The 22,227-nt window shown below is 46.1% G+C and overlaps 1 protein-coding gene and 1 long non-coding RNA gene across 2 annotated transcripts; both read right to left on the bottom strand.

Annotated features, from left to right (window-relative positions):
• Positions 1–5,233: 5,233 nt before the first annotated feature.
• On the bottom strand, positions 5,234–13,601 carry LOC139803227 (uncharacterized). The gene is made up of 5 exons (XM_071759174.1): positions 13,579–13,601; positions 13,478–13,488; positions 8,340–8,551; positions 6,817–7,269; positions 5,234–6,106 (listed from the first exon to the last, which is right to left on the bottom strand). Exons 1-5 carry the CDS (start codon positions 13,599–13,601, stop codon positions 5,783–5,785), a joined length of 1,023 nt encoding a protein of 340 aa, XP_071615275.1. The 3' UTR covers positions 5,234–5,782.
• Positions 13,602–14,118: 517 nt separating this feature from the next.
• Positions 14,119–17,421, bottom strand: LOC139803139 (uncharacterized). Its single transcript, XR_011728894.1, has 2 exons — positions 16,794–17,421; positions 14,119–16,124 (listed from the first exon to the last, which is right to left on the bottom strand). It is a non-coding gene; the product is annotated as an uncharacterized lncRNA (long non-coding RNA).
• Positions 17,422–22,227: the final 4,806 nt, after the last annotated feature.

Raw genomic sequence — 22,227 nt, 5'->3', positions numbered from 1 at the left:
AGGGGCTTCAGGTAGACCTGCTTTTGGTAAATTGAGGCCTATTTGGCAAACAGCCCATCAGACAGCAGTGATTTGGCAGCTGTGCTTTGTGGTTGATCTCATCTGTGTGTCTGAAGTCAGCATGGTGATTTTCAGGGACTCAGTGTGGGATCTCTGGGATATGTCCCTATTGGACTTGGGTCCTGAGGTCTCCTTGAGCCAACCACCACCCCTAGGTGACTTTTCACCCCATCTGTCTGCTGTAATAGTTTAAGCATGCCCTTTGCAATCTCTTCTCAGGACAGTGAGCGACCCTCAGTTTTGGTGGGTTTCAAGTTTTTTGTGTTACCTACTGATGCCTTGTGGCCCAGTTCTTTTCCAGATGACCAGCACTCTCCCTGAGAGCTCATGGTCCCTTTCAGGCAGCCTGTGTCTCCTCTTTCTGTGAACAAGGAGATAAAGGCATTTAACAGCCACATAAAGATTTCTTTTCCACTGGTGATCTTCTGTTTTGATCCTGGTTTGGCTGTGGTTCGACTCTTGCCCACTGCTGTCCACAGCAGAGTTGGGGTGAACTCAGGTGCCCTTCTCCCCATGTCCCTGGGCTGGCCATGGTTAGCCATGTTTTTCCAGATACCAGGGCATTTACATCAATTTCTGAAGAAAAACTCAACTGTGCAGATAATTGTTTTTCTACATCCAACCTGTTCATGCTTTCTCTGTCCCCACATGGTTTATAATTTTATTTTGGGAAGTCTGACCCCAAGGTTGAAGTCTTTGCAGGCTGAGGAATGTTTCAGGCACTAAGGCTGATCATATTTTGCATCCTCATCTGCTGATTTTCTCAGTCTATGCATGAAATGCAAGATGCATGTTCCTATTTTCAAGTGCAAGCACAATCAAAGAAATCATATCCAGACAGCCAGGGTCCAGGCATGTCTGGGGAGGGTAATAAAATATTAAAAAAACAGAAAAATATTTTTCATGCTGCCTGTTGCTGCAGATGACTGCATCACTGAGAGCTGGAAGGAGATTCCTCCAAATTTAATAGCCAGGACTGAGATGGATAACTAGAAATAAATCAAGACAAGCATAGACCAGAGGCAAAAGGGTTTGCTACAGTGTGTAAAGAGAGGATTGTGGTTTGGGAAGCACAGTGATTAATTTGTTTTCATAGAGTAATTACCAACTAATCATTTGACTAATGATGCTGTATTATGAATTAGTTATAAACAGACTTCAGCCAAATTATAAGGACTTCACTAGATCATTTAATTAAATGTTTATACTTCCAAAAGTGCTGCACAAGGCTTTTTTTTCCTTTTAGCAGATGAACACATACATCCAACTGGAAAACAGCACACATTTAAAATCACTGTCTGCTAAAGATGCCTTAAATTACACCCTGTTGCAATTAGGAGACTCAGTGATGTATCCACAGGTGGGCTTGACCTCTGTGATCAAGCCAGTTGTGTAAGCATGTAATCATTCCTTTACACAGATCCTTTACATTCCTTTTCCTGAAAATGCTGGTATTTAAAGTTGTTTTTTGTTTTTTTTTTACTTCATCACATGAGGGCACCTAAAATAAACATTCTTCTCTAGGCTGACATGTGACAGTAGTAAAGAGTTGAGAGTCTAATTGCTCACAATGGAGGGTTTAGAAGAATGTCCTCAGAGCTGCTGCAGAAAATACCAGCTGTACATAGCAGACTAATATGTAGCAATTCAAGTTCCCCTTTGGGGTTACATCTGCCAGATATAAATATTAATGAAAGGGAATTGTGACAGAATGATTAAGAGTCATCAATCATCATTATTATCCAGCATCAGGTGCTAATGGGGCAGCTGCTTGGAGACAGACACCGTCACCTTGTCCTGGCACATGTATTTGTGAGGATGCTGTAAGAAAGTGAGGCTTTCAAGGGAAGCAAAAAACAATGGATTTAGGGAGCAAATCCAAAGCTGGGTGACTGTGAGATAGGGGAGGAGATGGAGCTGGTCTAAGCGAAGGTCACTGCAGCTGTGGTTGCTGCTTTGCTGAGGTGATTCCCTCTGCTTTCACCCCACACGCTGATGGTAACTCCACTGTCTAGGAAAAAAACAGGCAGAAAAGCCAGGAAAAGCTGCAACCCCCATGCTCTGGTGGGATATAGGAGGTTGCACAAACTTTCCCATCTGACACTTTGTTCAAACACTGCAGCTGTCAGATCCCCATTGTGCAGGTTTACATCGTGCTGGGGGTTTTGATGTCTCAGCCATTTTGGAGTTTTCAAGGGGGAAAGAGAGAGGCCACTGTAGATCCCCCCTTCCCAGGTTGGTGTCTATTTTCACAGCCTCCTGTTCATCCAGGCAAGTTTAACTCCTCACTCTCCACCACACTCCCTTTGCATTCCACGTGTTGCCAGTTACCCTTAGAGCTGGCACGAGCAAGAGTTCCCATTTTAGCTGCTTACAGTTGGTAATTTTGCTCAGAACATCATGGAGTGTGCTTGCTCCCTGGTGTCATTGCAGGAGAAGCACTTTTGTGCCCCCTTTATAGTCTTTGGCATTATTTCTTTCTCAGCTAATAACCTGAGGAGATAGCTCAGTTTCCCTCAATCACCAGGCAGGCTGCTGTGCCCTGTGCCCAAGCTGATGCACAAGAACACCCTGCACAGGAGGCAGGTGCCCAGAAAAGCAGAACCACAGTTATTACCCTGCCCAATGTCTCTATTTCAATCACCAGCTTGGAGGAGCCCCACAGCTCAGGTGATCCTGTTGTAAGGCTTCCCTTGGGGAATTAATTTCTCCATTTTTTTTTTTCTTAACCAGTAGCAGAAACTAGCCCAAAGACACCAGCTTTGATAATAAAAACTACTAAAATACATAGCAGGGGCATTTTTTCCATGTGTGAGGCTCTAATGATTGCTGCAGAAGTCCAAATCAAGCCTGCAGGACTTGGCTCAGGTGCATTTCTGCCCTGCCCACACCTGCAAATCCCATCAACTTGAGCTCCTGGGAAAGGCAAAAATGGCCCCAGCAGCCCTGAAGCCTGAAGGGAGTAAATGAGAACTGGTAGCATCGGGGTAAAGACAGATGGATTTATGAGGGATTATGGAGGTCACCGGGCTGTTTACTCTTTTGTCATCCATTCCTATTTGTCTCAGTAACCGAGAGAGGATTAGAGACAGGTACAGCCTGTGCCTTCATCCTAACCCAGCTTTTTGTCTTTGTGTTTTGGGGAACAGTTGCTCTGGGCAGAGATGTCACCAGGATTGAACACTCATTGGTTCTGGTGAGAAAGAAGATACAGCTCTAGAAAAATATGGCTACAGATAGAAGTGCAGATAAACTAACCAAATTCAAGGGTATGGTGGGATGGGGACTGCAGCTGCTTCTCCTTCTGATCCACCAGCTTCCATGAGGACTTTGCATCACTTTCCATCTATGAGGACTCCCTTCTCATTCCTTTGTATTTCTATTTATTCCTGCTGGTGATGAGCATACAGTACAGCCCTCAGGAACTACCTCCAACCTATTCCTGGTAAGCAAGCCACAGTTCCTCATGTCTGATGTGGTTCCTAAAATTGCACTGGCAGAGCAGCCTGGATTATCCGAGAAGGATGGCTGTATGGATCCCACGTATGGTCCCCCCATATAGTCCTGGGTACCCAGTGATGTGTTTGTGATGGTGTTTGCATATATATTTAAGGTATTGTCACCATAAACATGGTTCTGAATGAACCCAGGTTGTTTCATATTACCAAGTCGCTTCCGTTCCTCTCCATCACGTTGTTGGGAAGGGACCTGTTTAAGCTGCTTTGTTTAATGCTGGGTTCTTCTCCTCTATGATAAGTGCTACTTGCCAAAAAGCTTAGTTTGTGGTGGAGCTCAAAGTAAAGTTATTAATTCATATATGCTGATGTAATCAGGATTTGGGAGAGGAAGGAAAGCTCAGCTAATCACTGTCCTTGGAGCAGGATGCACACCAATACACTTGAACACTGCTGAGCAAATTTTCTCCCTAACGCAGCATTTGGTGGGGTTCAGGTTTCTAAAACAAACATTTCCACCCGATGCTCTGCATCAGATGGGGAGCCCAGAGACTCAAACCCCACTCTACTGAAGCTGGGGAAGTTTTGTTTTTCATTTTAGGCTGCTTTGGGTCTAGATATTAAGACCTGGAGTACTTTACTAAAGAAGACCTCTCATACCTGACGCCAGAGACAAATTCCATGCCCTCCAACTTTGTTTTTCCCTAGGGGCACACAGATTAACAAATATTGTGACTCCTTTCCAAACAAAATCTATCCTGAGAAAGAGGAACCTGTGTTACAGCAAATCCCCAAAGAGGGTGACTGTCACCACCATTTTGTTCTTAAAGGCCGTGTTTTCCTGTGGTTTGTTTGGTTTGGTTTATGAATTAAATTTGTGAATTCATGAGATTAAAAGCTTAAATGGGATCAATGGAGGCTACACAGCATGCATCAAAGTAATTGCGGATTGTTTTTCAATCTCCAGAGGACCACTAGTATTGAAGTACTAAGGGCTTAGAGCAATAATTATGAATTTTTCAAATGGAGAGATGAAAGGAAATACAGTATCAGAACACGGGGCTGAACCGAACTGTTTGTGATTTCCAAAAGCCTAGGACCTCTCTGGGGGTAAATGCACACAATGTCCTTTTCCAAGGCAGAAAAAAAAATCATCTGCTGCCTGTGTACAGGATGTTAACTATGTGGAAAAGTAATAAAGCAGTGAAAGCCTTCAAGAGAACCACATAAGCTTCCAGCACTGCCCTCCATCCTTTCCTTTTTACCACTGAGGAAGACTGTATGGAAAATACATTAAAAGAATGAGAATGAGACTATCAATACCAATTAGCAATCCCTACAGAAGCACTCAAAGATTAAGAAAATGTTTGGAATAACCACATCCATTTTGAACAGGTATTGTCTACATGCAGAGCAGGAATGGAAAAGAGCCAAGACCTGTGTGGTGTCTCCAAGAGGTGACACGGCTGGCAGTAAGGAGAGGATGTTGCAAGATTTCACAACTGTGAAGGGAGCACTGAGCTTGCTTCTGGTCAGATCCTCATCTGGTGTAAACTGACCAAGACTCAGCAAAGCCAAGTTGTTTCTGGATGCTGTCGCCCAGTTTTCCAGAATCAAAACTGACATTTTATAGAAGCTCATAGTTGCACATATTAAAGTAATCAGGAGTATTTTCATTACTGACTGTGCAAGTGAAATGAAGACAGACTTAATGGAAATGGGTTCAAAAAAGTCTATTGACAAGGAATTTAAATAAAAATGCTCTTTTTCTCCTGTGTATGACCATTGTGCACAGTAACCAAGTCTAACAGATGCCATTAATACAATGGATGGATTGTAGTGGAGAGGAAATACATTTCCCAATCCCTCCTGGACATTGTCTCTGCTTAATTCTTCCAAGCAGCTTAGATTTAAATAATTCTTTTTTTTTTTTTCCCACTGGCCATTTCCCATAGCTGCACACCCCTCAAGTGAGCATCGAGCCTTTGGGATTAGCCACAGAAAAACCACAGTTCTCTTCCTCACCCTCCTTCTTGGGGATGTTTTCTAGAGCAAGTTTATCTGGATTCCCCCAAATCAGGGATTTCCCTCTGCTGCCTTCTGCTGTCGTTACACAGTCTGGATCAGAACTTGTTTTACTGGAGGGGGAAAGTATTTTTACTCCATATTCATGCACATTTCCATGTTGTTTTAGTTCTCCAGAGCTTCTCGTTCATGCCTGTGTTGAATCAAGTTTTGCTGACAAAGACAAACCCCCTGTTTTGTTCTCAGCATATCGAACAGCTGGAATAGAGACCCCAAAAGCCTATTTCTTTTCCTTGTCCTCCTTCTTCGTTCTCCAAATCTTCTGTCTCAGTGAAGAACCTGTCTGGCTCACCAGCTGGATCAGTGCAAAGCTCTCCCTCTGTCCTGTGGTAAGGAAAGTACCCAGTGGATGGAAAGGGTGGATTCAGCCCTGGCAGGCCACTGGGGAAGGAGATCATCTGTGGGCAGTGTTCAGAGGTGATGTCTCCTAGGAGCTGCTGAGCTGTTGGCTCTTCAGTCATAGAAGAAAGTGCTCTTTTATCTGACTTCAAACTTAGTGAGATGGTCTGAAAGAAACACGTACAGGCCAAAAGCTGAGGTCTCAAATACATGAAAAAGCAGGGCTGATACATTGGAAGCCACACTCCCTTTGGGGACACAACAATCCCCTGCAGCAATAGAACAGATTCAGAGCCAACAGTGTGCCCACACAGCAGGAGTCCACAGGGTAGGTTCAAGGGACAGGGACCTTGTCAGGGCTGTCACCAGGATCTCCTCCTTGCAGATAGCTCTACTGCTGCATTGTTTTCAGAGCACTATTCATTACTGTGTTCTCTAGGGCCTAATTTTGGAGAACAAGCATGATGTAAGATGTGCCAACCTCCCTTCCTAATCCTTTCAGAAATATTAAAGGCAAGTTTCACCTCACCTCACTTAACCCAATTTAACCATTTGGACTTTGAAACACTGTGCAGGATGACAAGAACTCATAGGAGGCAGCTCATGTGATAGAGGGGGTATGCCCACCATACAGATCTAAAGGCAGCTGCCAGGTCCCCACTCTCACCTTTGGCTTGTTTGTTGGTTTTCCCCCCCCCCCAGTCATGTTTCTTCATGCCCTGAAAGTATTTGTCCATGAAAAGGTGCTGCCTGCTCTGATTCTGCTTTTCTTTGTGCATGACCTCGACTAGAGGGAAGTATCTTAACAATACCAAAACAAAACCCATCTCCAGGTGCAATCTCAGGGAGCAATTTAGCAGTTACCCTTGAAGCTTACTTTATCAGCATCTCCATACTCTGCACATCCACCTTCACTTTCATCTTTGCCATTGTTATCAGGATTTTTTCCCTCTGTATTTAATCCACTGGTGAGTGGCTGTCCAAGAAGCATTCCTGATGTTCTGTAACATAGAAAATATCCTGAGGAAACAGCTGAATAATTCATTTTCTCATCCTGCTTAGTGCTGACCTTGCTATCACTAAAGCTTTCTTCTGTTTCTGTGCTGATGTGCAATGCAGCAAGGGAAGATGGGCTGATAAAGACATCAGATGTTCTGTAGTAGGGCAAGGATGTGGGAGCAAACACGGAGTAATCTGGACCTGAATGGTCATTGCAAAGTGAGAGCTTGGTGTTCAAGTCCTCAGGACTGTCCCTGGTCAGCAGGACATGCTCCAAAACTCCTGGTCTGGATGGTGGGTGATCCCTTGTCTCCAGATCTCCTGGAAGCTCCTGAAAGAAATTTGTATTTCATCAAATATAACAATAATTATTCTATCAACAGGCAAGAGCCATTAGCAAAACCAATCACCAATGTTAATCAGTTCTGCTGTCAGCCCCCGACATGGCACATTGCCACTGCAAAGAGACAAGAACCCAGTCAGAGGACTGTAAGGGTTTGGCTTATCTTTCAACTCTTTCTTTACAAGTCTTGAAATGCTTTCTCACATAGGCTTTTCAATTAAATTTGAACACCAAGTGAGCTCCTGTACTCTCACTCAGTAGTAGCTCACAAGGGAAAAATATGAAATTGTCTGTTTTCCAAGTTGATGCAGCAATAACCAGGCTTCAGAAAGAAAAACCCAGTGTCCACCCTTGCCACCTGGTTTTTACAGACTACTGTTTGGCACTGTGCAAAACCATGGCCCGTGGAGACAGGTTTGTACCTGATTTGAGGTTAAACTCACATCTGATTTCATGAGCTGCCTTGGTAGAATCCAAGCCCACAAAATGGGACTCTCACAGGTTTGGGGTATTTAGGGTGATCTATGGCCTCCTGAGACTCTTGACAGATCAGCAGTGCTTGTGGGCATCCTGCAAATGGAAGAATATTGAAACTTGGGTAAAGCCTGAAAAAACAAATACAACTCTGTACAACATCCTTCTCCTTCAGATATCTTCTTTTTGAATTTCCCATATAACCAAAACTGACATACTCAATTCAAGGCTTTCAAAGAGTTTGGATTTGATGTTTCAGTTTCAACTCTCTTTATCTGAAAGGCCTGTTTATCAGCTCACCTCTTTTATATGATACTAATTAGTTGGGAAAAAGCCAAAAAAAGCTAACAGCCATCTCGCAGATACAGATCAACATACACTAGTAGTTTGCTACTAGAAAAACTGCCCCTGGGCTGTTTGCTGCTCTGGCAGTGTGAATTCCCCCTCCACACTGTCTTGCTACTGCTTTTTTAAAATCAAAAGCTGCATTACTAGGGGTTTTTTTTCATGTTAAGAATATCATACACAGACCTCATTCAAACTGACCTGTATCTATACATTTGGGCACTAAAACTGCAACCCACCTGTTCACAACGGGAGAGAAAGAATATTTTTACTTTCCAGGTACACAAGGAGGGAAAACCAGTAGGGAGAGCATCATCCCAGCTGCTGTGGTGACAGGGTTCCAAGGCAGCATCACAATGGGGGGACACCTCACCCCAGCTCTCTGCTGGCACAGCTGTCCTCTTCTTCCTCCCCAGCACATTCTTGTGGACATCCTGGTTTTGCTGGGATGCTCACAGATAATCCCACTTCCTTCTAAAGGAGTATCAGTTGCTTTTATCCCTGTCAGTGAGATAACGAACTACTGAGATAAACCCCAGTAAACCAACTGGTCCCAGCTGGGGTGATGGTCCTGGTTGGGATGTTTCAGCAAAACTGACAGGACAGGCTACTCCACCTTGCTCTTCACTGGTCAAAAGAGCTTGTTTGATGGACTCACAACCAAGCAGCTAACAGCCCAAGTGACACATTCCAAAGGGTCAATTTCCAACATAAATAGAATGAGATTAATGCCTGATTTTTATACTAATCACTGCAAATATGGTGAGAAATACGAATTTTATTTTGCAGTGACAGAATAATGTGTGTCTCTCTCTGGTTTATAAATGTAGGAGAAAGACAGCACAGCACTGCTTCAGTTCTGTCTTTCACTGGCATTTTCAAAGCCATGCATTTCCATACCTTAAAATACAAATCCCTTAAGTATACAGAAAAAGACAAAGACTTCCTGATACTTCACATTGGAACAGTTATCATCTATTTTTCTCCATTTAGACTTGAAATATTTTTTGCTAAATGTCAAATGATTTTTCTTCTTAATGCCTCACCATGATTGTATTTCTGTGTTTAACTGGCAAGTGTAACATAGTGAAGAACTCCTCTGAAAGTGCATTAAAAATTCTTATAAATACAGAGAAATTCAGAATGACATTCATCCTCACATAGTATTTGATCTATTTACTGAAATTTCAGAGCTCTAAAGCATAGGAATGATTTTGAATGGATTATATTATTATTCATCTGATTTATTATCCCAGTTGCTGCCTGCAGTAAAAAGTGGTTTATTATAATGTGATTTCTCAACTGCACCAGTAGGATATACAGGCAGCTAATGAAGTGTTCATGCACCCAAAAACCCAAGCTTCATTGAAATTCATTACCACAAAGATTCTGCCAGAACTAATTGCTGTCAAGGCTGCTTATGCAGCTCGATGTCTTAGTTTCATTTCACAAAATGACAGAGTGAATGCTGGTAACAAACCAATGTCAAAAAAATCTTCCCCAGCCTGCGATACACCCCAGTACAGTGCAGGAGGTTTCTCCATTGAGCTGACACCCCTGCAGAGCCAAGAATAGTCTGAGGATCTGAGAATTTGGATAATTTTTTTATTTTTTTTTTTTTTTTAATAGGAAAATGTCAGTATATGGCAGTCTGATACCTTAAGAGGACCCACAGGAAAGTGTGGAAAGACTTTTTATAAGGGTATGTAGCTATAGCACAAGGGGTAACATCTTTAAACTGGAAGAGGGGAGATTTAGGTTAGACATTAGGAAGAAATTTTTCACTGAGATGATGGTGGCCCAGGATGCCCAGAGAAGCTGTGGCTGCCTCATCCCTGGCAGTGTTCTAGGCCAGGCTGCATGGGGCTTGGAGCAGCCTGGGCTGGTGGGAGATGTCCTAGCCCATGGCTGAGGTTGGAACCAGATGATCTTTAAGGTGCCTTCCAACCCAATTCAGTCTGGGACTCTGTGATTTCTGTGCAGAAGAAACAACGACTGAGTGTGGGAGGGTCTTAATGAAAGGACAGGGAGGTTTCTGCTGCCTCCAGCACATCCTGAATCCCCAGGCTTTGAGCAAGACATGCTGTTTGGGACAGAGAAGGAGTCAAAGACTTGAGATGTGAAGACAGGAGAAATCACAGCTAGGCACTAGCCAGTGGGTGCTGAGGTGTCCAGCCCCTGGCACCCTTGGGTGCTCAGCTCCCACTGCCCCTGCAGTCTGCCTTGGCCAAGGCACAGATTGTTCCTCTGCCCCCCACCTCATACCCACACCCAGAAGACGAGACCCTCCTTCCAAGGTTTTGCTCTTTCGCAAGAGCTTTAAAGACCATTTTGTGGCAAAAACCAATAAATGCCACTTGCCAGGAAAAAAAATTTGCAAAGACTGTGAACCCCAGGACTGCCTGAGCAGATTTGCTGAAAAACTCTGTTTCCATGATGTTTTCACATTCTTGTTTCAAAAGTCAGCCTACGCGGGTTGCTCCGGATACGCCTTGCTGAAATACCTGGGACTGATCCAAGAAAATGATCCTGACTGTTGCAGGTGGGTTATGGACCCCTTGGGAGGTGCTGGAGGTGTCAGGGAGTTCACTAATTACAGCTCATTAGGCCTTGTAGGGGAAGGATGCTCTCAGCACAGAGAGGCAGGGTGCTTCAGCACGACACCTTTTCAGACACCTCCTTATGTGGGTGAGGTGAACAGGGATGTGAGGTTTTCACTTCAACCTTCTGGAGTTACATTTTGCTGCTGAGATGGGTCTCAGCAGCAAAAAAGCTGCCCCTCTGTGAAGCCTTTTAGCATTCTCCCTAACAATTTCCCTGCAACTTCTTCCAGGCCTCTGCCATTTGGCCACTTCATTTCAAACAAAGACAATTTTTATTATCTTATTGGAAAGCCTGGATGTGCTGCTATGTTGTGCTTGCTACGTATACATTTTCAAGCATTAGTCATGCCATAACATCTGCTTTTTATTGGTAATTACACTATCCCCATTTTAATAAGAGGTAATTCTTAAATTTCTCATAAAATATATATGACTCCAGGGAAAGAAGGTGAAAGGTTTTGCAAGCCTCTCACAGCCACAAGACGAAAATGAGTGGAAATAAATCCTTTCTGAGCACAAATTGTCCAGCCACTCACAACAGCATGTCCAGGGATTCCTGTGTGACTTGCCATTCCTATTTCTCATAATTGTTCATGCTCTGCAGAACAGACCTTCAAAATCTGTGCACCACGGTCCTTCTGGGTACTATTAATGTCCTCAAAAATGGGGACCTGGTCCTAAAATGCATGGATACCCCCTCCTGGGTGTAACTCAACTGGAATTAGCATGAATGGGATTCTGGGAGAGCAGATCCAAACCAGGAACAATAAAAGTTTGTGGGCTGTTTCCAGGTGGTTCAGATGCTTTAGAACTGCAAATAAGTATCTGGATTAATGGACCATAACTTGTTTGCATCCATATTTATTATCAGCTTGGTACAAACTGAGTTGAAACAGTATGCCTGAAAAATGAGTAACATCTGAAGCAGAAGACCAATATCCAGACAAAGCATTAAAAAAAAAAAATCTCTTGAGGCTCCATTTAAAGCTTGCAGTTTCTTATTCCTTGCTGTATCTCTTTAGGTAAATGCTGCTGCACTGCTTTGGCAATGTGAGAGTTGGGCTCTGTGTTTCCATAGAGTGTTTCCAGGGATTTTTCCAGCTATTCTAGACAAAGCAATGACAAATGACACTTTTGCAAGGTCATCCTGAAATCTTTGAAAATATGGGAGCTTTTTCACTGGCTCCTGCCACTCACTGAATGCCAGCAGCCAAGCCCATATGGAGCATTATGCGGTGAGCTCATTGTTGATGCAAATGCACACAACTACTTTTGGTTAAGAACAAAATGCAGAATTGACTCAAACTGCTTTTTTGTTTGTTTGTTTGTTTGAACAGCTTCAAGCCTTTCATTACCATTAGGGTTTCTTTCAGGGCAGGAAATTGGAATTTCCATAAAATAATGATGAAAGGTACAGGGCAAAGTCAAAGAATATTTATGTTCCTAACAAATGGAAGGATAAGCATGCGAAACAAATTTGGGGATACTCAGTTAAACATTTGGAGGCATGTTATGCCATGTAGGTTGTTTAAGTTATTTGATATATATTAAGCAGCCACATAAACAAATGGTAAAAGGACAAAGCAGGGGGTTTGAGAGAGGCCTTTTCCTTTTGGACAGTAAATTGTGGCTACCCAGACTGTGATTATTGCAGTGAATAGCCAAGGAGGCTTTGTACTGTAGTGCTTAGTTTTCATGTCAACAAGGAGCTCATTCCAGTGTAGGAGAAGGTCTCACAGCAGCATTTGTAGCACTGAGGTGGGATCAAAAAGACATTGTGTAATGCTGGTGCTCAGGGGGACTCACCAGTTGCCAAGCCCAGCCAGCACGCAGGTGGTCCGGCGTCGTTTCACATCCTCTGGATGTCCTGACTGGTTGGAAAATCCTTGTGCCAAGGGAAACTGGGAAGTGGCAACCACATTTTTTGCTCTTTCAACACCCGGATGAATCTGGCTCCAGAATCTCTTCACTTCTATGGGGGTTTAAGCACAGCCAGGGCTGGCAGCGTTCCTTACAAATGAGGGTGTTTGGTGCTTTCCACTGCAGGACCAGGCTGCTCTGCGGGTGATGCTGCTGGGTGGGTTTCTGGGAGAAGAGAAATTAAAGAAAGGGCTCGTGTGATGGACCCTGGAGTATCCATGTGGTCAAAGAGAGTAAAATAATACTAGGGAAATAGAAACTCACCATTTAGGAGTCAGTGGCATGGTGTTGGGGAAGCCTTGCAGAGGAAAGAACGGGATAGAAAGAAAAAAAAAACCAAACAAAACACTACCACAGATTTTATGGTGAATTGGAAAAAAACTTGTGGTGGGTAGGAAAAATACTGTAAAATATTTTCTATTTGTTGTTATACCTCAAATCAAATATCATCATAATTATGCAGGCCAAGTCCAAATAGGGGAAAAGTATTACAGCTAGAAACAAGGAGGAATCAGAAGAAGCCTAAAGCAGAGAGGGAGGATGTGTTGGGGAATGGCACCCAAAGGCTTTTGTAAAACAGATCTATCTCTGCCTTCACACTGGTAGGTGGCAGCGAAAGAAAACTTGTTATGTGTTTAAAAAACAGGTCATCTTCACGAAGCATCTTAGAAACCTTGAAGTAGACATGAGCAAACACCCTGGGGGAGTCATTTGTCTTTGCTGTCAAGAGGAAAATTAAGACTCCCAGGGACACAGAATCTGGGTTTGATGGATGCTTGCAGCAGAAGACAAGTGGGTCAGCATTCCTGTCTACCATGAAACCAGGTTCTTTCCCAGGAGAAAAGTAACTGTACCAAGTGTACACCTGTGGGGAGGAGAGAGGAAGATAAATGGTGGAAAGTCCCTAAAATAAGAAGTGTCTCTTCTTGTTAGGTACTGACAGGAATAATCTCACTCTAGGAAATTGTTATCTGTCATGCTAGATGTTTTCAGGGGGGGTGGGTCCCAGTACTGGGTGATCATTAGTGGCCCAGGTGTTTGTGCGAGCTGGAGCACATCCTGGTCTCACGTCCTTCAAAAATTCATGTGCTGTAGCACTGCTCCATGCTGCAAACCAACTTGCCTTAAGTGGAAGATGATTAGGATATTTGCTTCAAAATTCTTGATTCTAATGGCAGCCCTTAGGGATATAGTACCTTTGGGTAGGAGAACATTGCTGTGATGGATGACAGTATGCCTCTCTGCAACCCCAAACAATACTGGAAGAGAAAATGCAGGTTTGTTGTTGTCAAATACATGAAAATACTGCCCCTTGTTTATCCTTGGAGCTGTTCTGGATCAAGTAACTCATCATACTCCTAAAACACACACACATAAGCAGAAGATACCTGTTGATTAACAGCCTGGGTCAGTTTTAGTGGGCAGACACACCCCAGTCAGCTGTGTAATATATATTTCTATTGGAGAACAAAATTTCACTACTATAAGCAACCTATTTCAGTCAGTGAGGGTATGGCAAATCATGCCATTAGTTTACTGGGGGGGGTTCTGCTGTTTTCTAATTGGAATTATTTCAGCTATAAAGCACAGAATCTGGTAATGGATGTTCAGGCAATTTCAGATGAGTGATCTGTGGTCTTGGGTTACTAATATTAAAAATAAGGAAAAATATCAGTATTGGTAACTGCCAATACTGGGAAAAAACTACAGAAGAGCTCCCAACCTTGACGTTATCTCCGGTACTATTTCAACTTCTTAATTAAATTAGTGTTTCTTCACCTCCTTTTCCAGTTTAGGCATTGAGGATGTACTGAAGTCTTTAAACTTACTTTTTCTTCTCAGATAATCACAGTTCTCAGATAATCACAGGCTGCAGGAGGAAGGGAAGCACCAGGTCTAATGAGCTGTACTACTAAGCTGCAGAGTTTGGCAAGCTCAGGGGGCTCTAAAGAGACTCAGGGTGTTTATAGACATTTCAACCACGACAGAGCTTAAGGACTCAGGCTTTCAGTTCTCAGCACCTGCAGCTGTTTCTGAGCAAGTAGAGTAGAAAAGGTACCAATAACACAAAAGTAGGACTTGAAAGAGTTGCCTGGCCCCTGTAAGCAGTCCCTGGACCAAACAGTCACCTCTGCCATTTAATCCCCAGGAAGGGATGAGGCCCTGATTGGCAGCAAACCTCTTCATTGCAGTATCCTCCCAGGAACACATTCCATTTCTACTGTAGCTTATGACACCTAGCCCTGAAAGGGCAGAAAGGAAGGAAAAGGGTTGCCTGGTGGTGCATACTTGATGGTCTGGTTGACATTCAATTTATTTTAGCAAATTAATTCTTCATTTGGCATCTGTGACCGTTTCATGTCAGGGAATGATTCAAGTGTGCAGCTCTCTGTTTCTTTGCATTTGCTTCAGCTTCAGCTCTGCCTCTGGCAAAGTTTCGATGGTGCAGCTGGAAAGCAGGTCCCCAGGTGATGGTGCAGCCTGAGATAGCTTCACACCATGGGTTTTGAAACAAGTGTCCAGTCCCTACTCATTATTTACAGCAGCAACAGCTGCAGGCAGCTGTGCTTCTCCAAAAACTGGGTGAGAAGAACGTCTTGCCCTTTGGTGCTGGTCCCTCCATGGTCCCCCGAGCCAGGTGGTGCTCTCACAGAGCAGGATCCACCACAGAAGAAAGGGGACTGGTCCTGACAGTATGTCCAGAGGAAGCACATTCCTGGGATATGACGGCACATCCCTGGGGCTCGGGGGCTGTGCTGGTGTTGGGAAGGAAGGACTGGGCTTGGTTTCAGGCTCCCCTTTCTCACTTGGGAGCAGGACTCCAAACACATTTTCTAAAGCCACGTCTGTGTTTTTCCCAAATTCCCTCCTCAATACTTCCTCTAGGATTCTGAAGGAAAAGTAATCTATAAGCAAGGGTTAGCCTGCAAACTGCTGAGAGCTCATGGCACAGCCAGGATCCCCACCTGCCTCATTCCTTCCATGTGTGTGTGCCCACACCCACCCATGGTGGGGGAAAACCTTTATGGAGAAGGGACACTGTGTCCCTCAGGAGCCAACACCATGTCATGAGCCATGACATTCCCAGAGACCAGGCTAAAGCATAAAATAGAACCCCAGTAACATGCAAGAAAGAAGTGACAAACCAAAGCCTCACCACTGCCCCAGCCCACACGAGGTGGGATGGAGATGAGGTGGACAAGAGAGATACCCATGGGCTGTGTCTTCACCTTCTTGACAGGTTCATGGTTACTATCACAGGACCTGCATATCCAGCTGGATAGACTTTGTCTGAAGTTGTGCTCCCTTTGGCTTAAAAAAGTGCTTTAAGGGAAGGAATCAAATTCACCCACATAGCACTGATGCAATCTGAACCCAACTTTCATGGTTTTCTTGCGCTACAAACCTGATTTCAGTATTCACACTTAAAACAGCCCAGGACTAAGACAATCTGCCATTTGCTCTTCACCACTGAGCTTTTCTGGGCAGTACAACAAAACTCTTGAAAATTATGGAAATGAGTTGAATTACTTTCAACTCACAGATACATCTGAATATATATTAAAAGCAAATGACAAATGTTAGAAGGAGCCAGGACAGAGCATGACCATGCCAGAACTGAGATTTGGAAATACACCTTCTGAATCAAGGCATGCAGGCTCCCTGGTGATGGTGGGCTTGCTAGCTTGTAGCACAGCTCTGAGCCTGGAATTTGCTCTGAGGGAGCTGTGGTTTAATTTCTTATTGTCACTGTTGTTTTGCAATGCCATAATAAGTGTTGGTGAATTTGTGAGTTGTAAAAGCATGGACCATGAATCAGTGCTTCATCCAAGGACTAGAACAAATATTTTTGGTGTGAATCCATTCCAGAGAGATTTTCAGTTTTGTAAATTAAAAACTAAAACTAAAAAACAAAACAAAAAATCAGATAAAATTAAAGAAAAAGCTAAACAAACAGCAGCTGTTTGGAACCAGGCCCTCAACCCAAAGTATATAAATGATGTTCAGACAAATGCTAACAGACAGAGGCAAGAAAATGCTCAGCACAAGAAATGCAGGGTGGTTTTGAGCTATTTTGCTCACAGGACATTGATTTTTGTACAGCCACAAGAAATTAACCCTTCATAGTGATGAGAGACATTTCAATGACATAGCTACTGCCAAATCTACCTGGTGAACTTGGCTGGTTGATGTCCACAGTGAAGCTGTCACAGAAATTTTAGCACTGGGGATAATAAACCAGAGAAAATAAGAGCATAAGTATGAAAAGACAAGAGCAATGCTGGGCAGCCCTGGATTGCCTGCTGTCAGGGGACCATACACATACATGCTCTTTAAGTTGATTTATGAGTATTAGTTTGTTTGGAAAGGTATTTGCCCTTTGAACAGCCACACTAGCGTTTTGAACTTCAGAAATATAAATTACAGTCATTTAAAACCCAGGCTTACATTTTACTTAAATGACGTAAATGAGTTCCCAACTTTCAAAGGCCAGCTGTCCCTGACGGAAAGAGGTAGCAATTATATAAAATATATTTATTGCATGGGGGTATTTTCAGTCCTTTAAATTTATGTGCCCCAGGTGAAGCAATATAAAAAAACTATAGCTGTCACCATCGTGTTAATAATGAAAACTGCATTTGGGAAGTTTTAGGGATAAACCTTTAACTTTATACAGCTAAGGTGTCAAACCTTTCAAATGTAAACCAGAAGTACAGATGTACAGGGCACCAAGAAAGGTTTCAGAAAATCCAGCATTCCAAGATTCTGTAGGTACATAAAACCAGTTGCTTCCAAGCCACAGCCATCAAAAGGAATTGCTGGGAAAAGTAAGGTTAAAATACAATTAAATGGCTCTGAAGTTTTAGTAAACTTCAGTTTTAGCAAACTTAAGATGAGCTGATAAGGAGGAGCCACCCAGCACTGCGGAGAGGGATTTGCTGCGGAAAGGAATTGCTGGGAAAAAAAATTCCACACCCACCTTCTGCTGGTGGTGTCAGGCGACTCCGATCAGTTGATAAGAGCGCGGCACCCAGCATTGTGGAGAGGGAGAGAAAAAAGGCTGCGAAGAGCTGCCATACTCACCTTCTGCCAGTGGTGTAAGGGAAGGCCAATCAGCTGATAAGGCGGCGCCAAGCAGCACTGTGGAGAGGATGAGAAAAAAGGCTGCGAAGAGTTGCCCCACTCACCTTTCGCTGGTTGTGTCAGGCGAGACCATCACCCAGCACTGGGGTGAAGGATAAAAGAAAGGGCTGCGAAGAGCTGCCACACCCACCTTCTGCTGGTTGTGACAGGAGACGCGATCAGCTGATAAGACGGTGGCATCCAGCACTGCGGAGAGGGAGAGAAAAGAAGGCTGCGAAGAGCTGCCCCACTCACCTTCTGCAAGCGGTGTCAAGCGAAGCCGATAAAACACGGCACAGAGGGATAGAAGGGCTGCAAAGAGCTGCCCCACCGACCTTCTGCTGGTGCTGTCAAGCGAGGCAGATCAGCTGATAAGAGGGCGGCACCCAGCAATACTGAAAGGGAGAGAAAAAAAGGCTGCGAAGAGCTGCCATACTCACCTTCTGCCGGTGGTGTAAGGGAAGGCCGACACAGCACAGCAGAGAGGGATAGAAGGAAGGGCTGTGAAGAGCTGCCACACCCACCGTTTGCAGGTATTGTCAGGTGAGGGTGATTAGCTGATAAGTTCGCGGCACCCAGCACTGTGGAGAGGGAGAGAAAAAAGGCTGCGAAGAGCTGCCCCACTCACCTTCTGCCGGTGATGTCAGGCGAAGCCGACACAACAAGGCACAGAGGGAGAGAAGAAAGGGCTGCGAAGAGCTGCCACACCCACCTTCTGCTAATGGTTTCAGGCATGGCAGATCAGCTGATAAGACGGTGGCATCCAGCACTGCGGAGAGGGAGAGAAAAGAAGGCTGCGAAGAGCTGCCCCACTCACCTTCTGACGGTGGTGTCAGGCGAGGCCGACACAACACGGCACAGAGTGATAGAAGAAGGGGCTGCGAGGAGCTGCCCGACCCACCTTCTGCTAATGGTGTCAGGCAAGAGCAATCTGCTGATAAGGAGGCGCCAAGCAGCACTGTGGAGAGGATGAGAAAAAAGGCTGCGAAGAGTTGCCCCACGCACCTTTCGCTGGTTGTGTCAGGCGAGACCGACACCCAGCACTGGGGTGAAGGATAAAAGAAAGGGCTGCGAAGAGCTGCCACACCCACCTTCTGCTGGTTGTGACAGGAGACGCGATCAGCTGATAAGACGGTGGCATCCAGCACTGCGGAGAGGGAGAGAAAAGAAGGCTGCGAAGAGCTGCCCCACTCACCTTCTGCCGGCGGTGTCAGGCGACACCAAAAAAACACGTCGGATTGGGACAAAACAAAGGGCTGCAAAGAGCTGCCCCACCGACCTTCTGCTGGTGCTGTCAAGCGAGGCAGATCAGCTGATAAGAGGGCGGCACTCAGCAATACTGAAAGGGAGAGAAAAAAAGGCTGCGAAGAGCTGCCATACTCACCTTCTGCCGGTGGTGTAAGGGAAGGCCGACACAGCACAGCAGAGAGGGATAGAAGGAAGGGCTGTGAAGAGCTGCCACACCCACCTTCTGCTAATGGTGTCAGGCAAGACCAATCCGCTGATAAGGAGGCGCCAAGCAGCACTGTGGAGAGGATGAGAAAAAACGCTGCGAAGAGTTGCCCCACGCACCTTTCGCTGGTTGTGTCAGGCGAGACCGACACCCAGCACTGGGGTGAAGGATAAAAGAAAGGGCTGCAAAGAGCTGCCACACCCACCTTCTGCTGGTTGTGTCAGGAGATGCGATCAGCTGATAAGACGATGGCATCCAGCACTGCGGAGAGGGAGAGAAAAGAAGGCTGCGAAGAGCTGCCCCACTCACCTTCTGCCGGTGGTATGAGACGAGGCCGACACAACACAGCACAGAGCGGTAGAAGAAGGGGCTGCGAAGAGATGCCACACCCACCTTCTGCTGGTGGTGTCAGGCAAGACCAATCAGCTGATAAGGAGGCGCCAAGCAGCACTGTGGAGAGGATGAGAAAAAAGGCTGCGAAGAGTTGCCCCACGCACCTTTCGCTGGTTGTGTCAGGCGAGACCGACACCCAGCACTAAGGTGAAGGATAAAAGAAAGGGCTGCGAAGAGCTGCCACACCCACCTTCTGCTGGTTGTGACAGGAGACGCGATCAGCTGATAAGACGGTGGCATCCAGCACTGCGGAGAGGGAGAGAAAAGAAGGCTGCGAAGAGCTGCCCCACTCACCTTCTGCTGGCGGTGTCAGGCGACACCAAAAAAACACGTCGGATTGGGATAAAAGAAAGGGCTGCAAAGAGCTGCCCCACCGACCTTCTGCTGGTGCTGTCAAGCGAGGCAGATCAGCTGATAAGAGGGCGGCACCCAGCAATACTGAAAGGGAGAGAAAAAAAGGCTGCGAAGAGCTGCCATACTCACCTTCTGCCGGTGGTGTAAGGGAAGGCCGACACAGCACAGCAGAGAGGGATAGAAGGAAGGGCTGTGAAGAGCTGCCACACCCACCGTTTGCAGGTATTGTCAGGTGAGGGTGATTAGCTGATAAGTTCGCGGCACCCAGCACTGTGGAGAGGGAGAGAAAAAAGGCTGCGAAGAGCTGCCCCACTCACCTTCTGCCGGTGATGTCAGGCGAAGCCGACACAACACGGCACAGAGGGATAGAAGAAAGGGCTGCGAAGAGCTGCCCGACCCACCTTCTGCTAATGGTTTCATGCATGGCAGATCAGCTGATAAGACGGTGGCATCCAGCACTGCGGAGAGGGAGAGAAAAGAAGGCTGCGAAGAGCTGCCCCACTCACCTTCTGCCGGTGGTATCAGACGAGGCCGACACAACACAGCACAGAGCGGTAGAAGAAGGGGCTGCGAAGAGATGCCACACCCACCTTCTGCTAATGGTGTCAGGCAAGAGCAATCTGCTGATAAGGAGGCGCCAAGCAGCACTGTGGAGAGGATGAGAAAAAAGGCTGCGAAGAGCTGCTCCACCCACCTTTCGCTGGTTGTGTTAGGCGAGACCGACACCCAGCACTGGGGTGAAGGATTAAAGAAAGGGCTGAGAAGAGCTGCCACACCCACCTTCTGCTGGTTGTGTCAGGAGATGCGATCAGCTGATAAGACGGTGGCATCCAGCACTGCGGAGAGGGAGAGAAAAGAAGGCTGCGAAGAGCTGCCCCACTCACCTTCTGCCGGTGGTATCAGACGAGGCCGACACAACACAGCACAGAGCGGTAGAAGAAGGGGCTGCGAAGAGATGCCACACCCACCTTCTGCTGGTGGTGTCAGGCAAGACCAATCAGCTGATAAGGAGGCGCCAAGCAGCACTGTGGAGAGGATGAGAAAAAAGGCTGCGAAGAGTTGCCCCACGCACCTTTCGCTGGTTGTGTCAGGCGAGACCGTCACCCAGCACTGGGGTGAAGGATAAAAGAAAGGGCTGCGAAGAGCTGCCACACCCACCTTCTGCTGGTTGTGTCAGGAGACGCGATCAGCTGATAAGATGGTGGCATCCAGCACTGCGGAGAGGGAGAGAAAAGAAGGCTGCGAAGAGCTGCCCCACTCACCTTCTGCTGGCGGTGTCAGGCGACACCAAAAAAAAACGTCGGATTGGCATAAAAGAAAGGGCTGCAAAGAGCTGCCCCACCGACCTTCTGCTGGTGCTGTCAAGCGAGGCAGATCAGCTGATAAGAGGGCGGCACCCAGCAATACTGAAAGGGAGAGAAAAAAAGGCTGCGAAGAGCTGCCATACTCACCTTCTGCCGGTGGTGTAAGGGAAGGCCGACACAGCACAGCAGAGAGGGATAGAAGGAAGGGCTGTGAAGAGCTGCCACACCCACCTTCTGCTAATGGTGTCAGGCAAGACCAATCTGCTGATAAGGAGGCGCCAAGCAGCACTGTGGAGAGGATGAGAAAAAACGCTGCGAAGAGTTGCCCCACGCACCTTTCGCTGGTTGTGTCAGGCGAGACCGACACCCAGCACTGGGGTGAAGGATAAAAGAAAGGGCTGAGAAGAGCTGCCACACCCACCTTCTGCTAATGGTGTCAGGCAAGGCAGATCAGCTGATAAGACAGTGGCATCCAGCACTGCGGAGAGGGAGAGAAAAGAAGGCTGCGAAGAGCTGCCCCACTCACCTTCTGCCGGTGGTGTCAGGCGAGGCCGACACAACACGGCAGAGAGCGATAGAAGAAGGAGCTGCGAAGAGCTGCCACACCCACCTTCTGCTAATGGTGTCAGGCAAGGCAGATCAGCTGATAAGGAGGCGCCAAGCAGCACTGTGGAGAGGATGAGAAAAAAGGCTGCGAAGAGTTGCCCCACTCACCTTTCGCTGGTTGTGTCAGGCAAGACCGACACCCTGCACTGGGGTGAAGAATAAAAGAAAGGGCTGCGAAGAGCTGCCACACCCACCTTCTGCTGGTTGTGTCAGGAGACGCGATCAGCTGATAAGACGGTGGCATCCAGCACTGCGGAGAGGGAGAGAAAAGAAGGCTGCGAAGAGCTGCCCCACTCACCTTCTGCCGGTGGTATCAGACGAGGCCGACACAACACAGCACAGAGCGGTAGAAGAAGGGGCTGCGAAGAGA

This window comes from Heliangelus exortis, chromosome 15 (genome assembly GCF_036169615.1).
Source record: "Heliangelus exortis chromosome 15, bHelExo1.hap1, whole genome shotgun sequence".
Classification (NCBI taxonomy): Eukaryota; Metazoa; Chordata; class Aves; order Apodiformes; family Trochilidae; genus Heliangelus; species Heliangelus exortis.
The sequence above is the reverse complement of the archived record's forward strand: the minus strand, read 5'-3'. Positions and strand labels throughout refer to the sequence as shown.

What these genes read in the sequence shown, in the direction of transcription:
- LOC139803227 (XM_071759174.1), bottom strand. Translation starts at nt 13,601, where the DNA reads ATGACAGATAACAATTTCCTAGA. An exon ending in TTCTCTCCCGTTGTGAACAG is followed by an intron (nt 7,270 to 8,339) that starts GTGGGTTGCAGT and finishes AATTTCTTTCAG; the next exon opens with GAGCTTCCAGGAGATCTGGA. An exon ending in AGTATGGAGATGCTGATAAA is followed by an intron (nt 6,107 to 6,816) that starts GTAAGCTTCAAG and finishes TGTTTCTTTCAG; the next exon opens with ACCATCTCACTAAGTTTGAA.